The following is a 5,054-nucleotide window of genomic DNA, read 5'->3' as shown; positions in this document are numbered from 1 at the left end:
AAAAAAAAAAAAAAAAAAATAGACTGCAACTCAAAAAAATATATAATAATAATATGTACGGTTTCTATTCATTGAGCATTTTCTATGTTTTAGGCACTCTGCTAAGTGCTTTAATGCATTTTCTCATTTGATCCTCTCAATAACCCTTGAGACTGAGTTTATTTTCCAGATGATACCATATAACATATCCAACTAGTAAGAGGAGGAGCCAGGATTTGAACCCAGGCAGTTAACTCCAGAGTCTGTGGGAACTTAGAGGTCAGGATTTTTTTTTTTTTTTTTTTATTGGAGTCTCACTCTGTCGCTCAGGCTGGAGTGCAGTGGTACACTCACGGCCACCGTAGCCTCAACTAGCTGGGCTCAGGTGATCCTTCTACCTCAGCCTTCCAAGTAGCTGGAACTACAGGCATGTGCCACCATGCCCAGCTAGTTTTTTCTTTTTTTTTAATTGTAGAGATGAGGTTTCACCAAGTTGCCCAGGCTGATCTCAAATCTGTGAGCTCAGGCAATCTTCTTACCTCAGCCTCCCAAAATACTGGGATTATAGGCATGAGCCACGGCGCCCAGCCAATCAGGACTAACTTTATCTCCTGCCTGTGGTGAAACTGAAGCCTCACCCAGTTTGTAATCAGTTCTCTGTGTTCCCGAGCTCAGTGTTCCGTGAATTTGGTTAGTTTACCTCTTAGTCTGCATGTCCCTTACCCTCTCCTAAAGCTACCCAGTCACCAGACTGAATTGCCATGCCTGGTATGTGACTGGAGGCTCAGCTGGTGCCAGTCCGTCCTTTGTGTCCCCAGGATTGTGCACCTATGCTTGCGAAAGGCTGACCAGAAGCTGGTGATCATCAAGCAGATCCCAGTGGAACAGATGACCAAGGAAGAGCGGCAGGCCGCCCAGAATGAGTGTCAGGTCCTCAAGCTGCTCAACCACCCCAATGTCATTGAGTACTATGAGAACTTCCTGGAGGACAAGGCCCTCATGATCGCCATGGAATATGCACCAGGTGAGCCAGCTCCCCGTGCAGTGGTCTGGCTGTAGGACCTCTTACCTTTAGGACAGGCAGGCACAGATTAGCCTCCTTGGAATGGGCTTGGCTAAGGGTCAGTGGTATAGAGTTTTAGCCCCAGTTGTCTTACCCTGGCTGGCCCTTTGCCCTCTCTAGTCCCAGGGCCCTGTTCCACAAGAGAAGTGTTGTCCTAGGTGTGAGAAAGCCTGGATCTTGATTATTTCCTTGGGCCACAGGTGGTACCCTGGCTGAGTTTATCCAAAAGCGCTGCAATTCCCTGCTGGAGGAGGAGACTATCCTACACTTCTTCGTGCAGATCCTGCTTGCGCTGCATCACGTGCACACCCACCTCATCCTGCACCGGGACCTCAAGACCCAGAACATCCTTCTTGACAAACACCGCATGGTTGTCAAGATTGGTGACTTTGGCATCTCCAAGATCCTTAGCAGCAAGAGCAAGGCCTACACGGTGCCTGGGCGTGGAGGGGACCTCCAGGGTGCTAGAGGTTTTGAGGGCCAAGACTTATTTTGTATCCCTGATACTCCCTGCCTCCCAAAAACCTTGGCATCTGGGCCCCTGGTTGGGTGTTCCTACAGGAGGAAGCCCCTTGGCTTGCTTTGAGAAGAAGCAGTTCCCAAACGGACCTGTGGGCAGAGCCCCTGGTCCTCCCACCCTGCAGGGCTGTGATCTCAGCTTCCCTCCTGCAGGTGGTGGGTACTCCATGTTACATCTCCCCTGAGCTGTGTGAGGGCAAGCCCTACAACCAGAAGAGTGACATCTGGGCCCTGGGCTGTGTCCTCTATGAGCTGGCCAGCCTCAAGAGGGCCTTCGAGGCTGCAGTGAGTGTAAACACCTTCAAGGGAACAACTGGGACATCTACCCCCCTCCTCCAGCAGCCCTCAGCTCCAGCCGGCCACTCCTGGGTTTCTTCTCTGTGGCTGAGTCATGTCTTTCCCTCATTAGACTGGATTGCCCCAGGGGAGGACTGTGGCTGTCCCTCTGACTATGGATTCCTGAGGGCAGGCCTGGGGAGCTTCCATTAGATGGAGTGTCCCTGAGGGCAGGGCTGTGGCTCTCCCATCAAATCAGGGACCCTCTCAAGAGCAAGACTTGAGCTTTGCAAACAACCTGGGGTTTCTGAGGACATAGCTGCAACTCCCGGGTCAGACTCAGGATTACTGAAATCAGGGTTTGACTCCCGTATGTCTCCCTCCCCTATCATTCATCAGACTGAAGGCTCCCGAGGGCAGGGCTGTTATGGCCCCAGCAGACCCAGAGCTAGTGCTGGAGCTGGGGGTGCTGTCTTCACTTCTCCAACTCCCCAACTTGGCACCTTCACAGAACCTACCAGCGCTGGTGCTGAAGATCATGAGTGGCACCTTTGCACCTATTTCTGACCGGTACAGCCCTGAGCTGCGCCAACTTGTCCTGAGTCTGCTCAGCCTGGAGCCTGCACAGCGGCCTTCACTTGGTCACATTATGGCGCAGCCCCTCTGCATCCGTGCCCTCTTCAACCTCCACACTGACGTGGGCAGCGTCCGCATGCGGAGGCCTGTGCGGGGCGAGGAGGGTGGTCCTGGGCAGCAGGGTGTGGGCACCCGGTGGGAGGCCTGGGGCACAGAGGCACCTGGGACAAGACCTTCATTCTTGCATGGAAGAATGCCCGGGAAGGTCTCTGTCCTGAGGTCCCCATCTGACCCGCAGGGCAGAGAAGTCCCTGACCGGACCTCCCATGGCCCCTGGCAGCACAGGGAGCAGGACTACCAATACCCGTTGCAGGGGTAAGTGGGGGGGGGGGCGGGCACGCTGGGTTCCCGCGGACGACACACCATTCCCACCAGTTTAATAGGCCCGATGTGCCGTCTCCACAGGCTTCCCTCGGGGACCTGTGAGGCCCGCCATCCCTCCGCCTCTGTCGTCGGTGTATGCCTGGGGCGGTGGGCTTAGCGCCCCCTTGCGGCTGCCGATGCTCAACACCGAGGTGGTCCAGGTGGCCGCTGGGCGCACGCAGAAGGCCGGTGTCACGCGCTCTGGGCGCCTTATCCTGTGGGAGGTGAGCAGGCTAGAGGCGGGCCTGGACAGGGTGCGGGGGCCCATAGTAGGGGTGGGGTGCTCAGGCGCCGCCCACTCCTTTCCTGGGCCCCCCTACAGGCCCCGCCCCTAGGCGCAGGTGGAGGCACCCTCCTCCCAGGCGCAGTGGAGCAGCCGCAGCCTCACTTCATCTCGCGTTTCCTGGAGGGCCAGTCAGGGGTGACCATCAAGCATGTGGCCTGCGGGGACCTCTTCACCGCCTGCCTGACCGGTGAGCCCATCAGGGAACTACCCTGGTGGGGACCCGCTATGAGAAGGCCCCACAGAGCAATCTCCCTCATTGCAAACTGCTCAATTAATGCTTCTGTCTACTAGTTATTGAGCCCTTGCCTCTGTCTGCTAACTGTTGAGATTTCTTACACAATCTCCTTCACCCAACAGGCCTGGCAAGGTAGTTATTACATTAGCTCCACTTGACAGAATGGGGAAGTGTGGCTCAGAGAGGCTGTTGCTTATATCAAGTGGCACACATAGGACTAGAGACCACTATCCTTTTCTCCCTTCCTAGCCCCCAACTTTATCTTGCTGCCGCAACCCACATGTAACCTGGGCTATCTGGTGAAACAGTCAGACTCCTCTCCCTTCTCTCTTCTCCCTGCTCTCCTCTCCAGACCGAGGCATCATCATGACCTTTGGCAGTGGCAGCAATGGGTGCCTAGGCCATGGCAGCCTCACTGATATCAGCCAGGTGGGTGTCATGAGTGCCCTGGAAAGAGGGAAGTGGGAGGATGGCAGGGAGCCCACATCTGAGAGCAGACACCATGGGAGCAGGGGAGTTCCCAGCAGCCACAGGTCCCTCTAGCTCTCAGTCTGCACCTGCTTGGGGCACATCAGGGGAAGTACAGAAAGACCAGGCTTTCCCAGTGGTTGCCCACCTGACAGTGGGTGTGGCTGGAATTAAAGAGACAGCCGCCTCCTGAAAAGTTGCAGGGGGTGTTGAGGCCAGGTGGCTAGTCCCAAGCCCCCTGCACAGTCTCCCCATGCTCCCTCCTTCTCTCTAGCCCACCATTGTGGAGGCCCTGCTGGGCTATGAGATGGTGCAGGTGGCCTGTGGGGCCTCTCACGTGCTGGCCCTGTCCACAGAGCGAGAACTGTTTGCCTGGGGCCGTGGAGATGGCGGTAAGCTCCCTACCCTTGCCCCAGCCTCTAGCGTCTCGGCATCCTCAGCCGCGATTTGTTCCCCTTCATACCCACCTTCCACCCCACAGCTTGTTCTCTCGTCCTTGTTTTCTCTCAAATTCTATTCATTCAACAAACCTTTATTGCACACATACTGTGTGTCCACCCTGTGCTGGATGCTAGACGAGATGTGGCTTCCTTCAGGTGCTTAGGACGTAATGAGGAAGATTTTGTTCACCCAGCAATATTTATTGAAGCTTTCTCTGGGTCATGTTTCAGGCTGGGCACTGAAACCAGACAAGACATGGATGGGTTCCTGTCCTCCTGGAGGACTCAATCTAGTGGGGGGAGAGATGACACATCTTCAGCATGCCAGAGGACAGACAGCATCAGAGTGACACCCAAGGTTCTGAGATGTGGGAACTCAAGGAATAGCAGTGTCACCTGGAAGAGACAGAGGTGGCATCTGAACAGGGCTTTATTTATTTATTTTTATTTATCTATTATTTTTTTATTTTTTATTTTTTTGAGTTGGAGTCTCACTCTGTCATCCAGACTGGAGTGCAGTGGCCACTCCCGGCCACCGCAGCCTCAACCTGCTGGGCTCTGGCGATCCTTCCGCCTCAGTCTTCCAAGTAGCTGGAACTATAGGCACGTGCTACCATGCCCAGCTAATTTTTTGATTTATTGTAAGATGCGGTCTCGCCAAGTTGCCCAGGCTCGAACCCACGAGCTCAGGCAATCCACTCACCTCAGCCTCCCAAGGCGCGGGATTACAGGCTGAGCCACCGAGCCGGCCAGAACAGGGCTTTAAAGGAGAAGGATGAGCCGGGCTCG

The 5,054-nt window shown here is 55.0% G+C and overlaps 1 protein-coding gene across 1 annotated transcript in view; it reads left to right on the top strand.

The window, feature by feature from the left end:
• NEK8 (NIMA related kinase 8) overlaps positions 1-5,054 on the top strand; it is a 12,172-nt gene that overhangs the window by 4,749 nt on the left and 2,369 nt on the right. The window contains exons 2-10 of the mRNA XM_008066688.2: positions 798-1,003; positions 1,243-1,475; positions 1,715-1,846; positions 2,349-2,557; positions 2,712-2,788; positions 2,879-3,060; positions 3,159-3,309; positions 3,710-3,786; positions 4,100-4,217. Coding sequence (XP_008064879.1) covers positions 798-1,003; positions 1,243-1,475; positions 1,715-1,846; positions 2,349-2,557; positions 2,712-2,788; positions 2,879-3,060; positions 3,159-3,309; positions 3,710-3,786; positions 4,100-4,217 — 1,385 coding nt within the window. The remainder of the gene's footprint in view (positions 1-797; positions 1,004-1,242; positions 1,476-1,714; positions 1,847-2,348; positions 2,558-2,711; positions 2,789-2,878; positions 3,061-3,158; positions 3,310-3,709; positions 3,787-4,099; positions 4,218-5,054) is intronic.

Source organism: Carlito syrichta, unplaced genomic scaffold (assembly GCF_000164805.1).
Source record: "Carlito syrichta isolate Samal-C Ts95f unplaced genomic scaffold, Tarsius_syrichta-2.0.1 Scaffold309091, whole genome shotgun sequence".
Taxonomy (NCBI): Eukaryota; Metazoa; Chordata; class Mammalia; order Primates; family Tarsiidae; genus Carlito; species Carlito syrichta.
The sequence above is the reverse complement of the archived record's forward strand: the minus strand, read 5'-3'. Positions and strand labels throughout refer to the sequence as shown.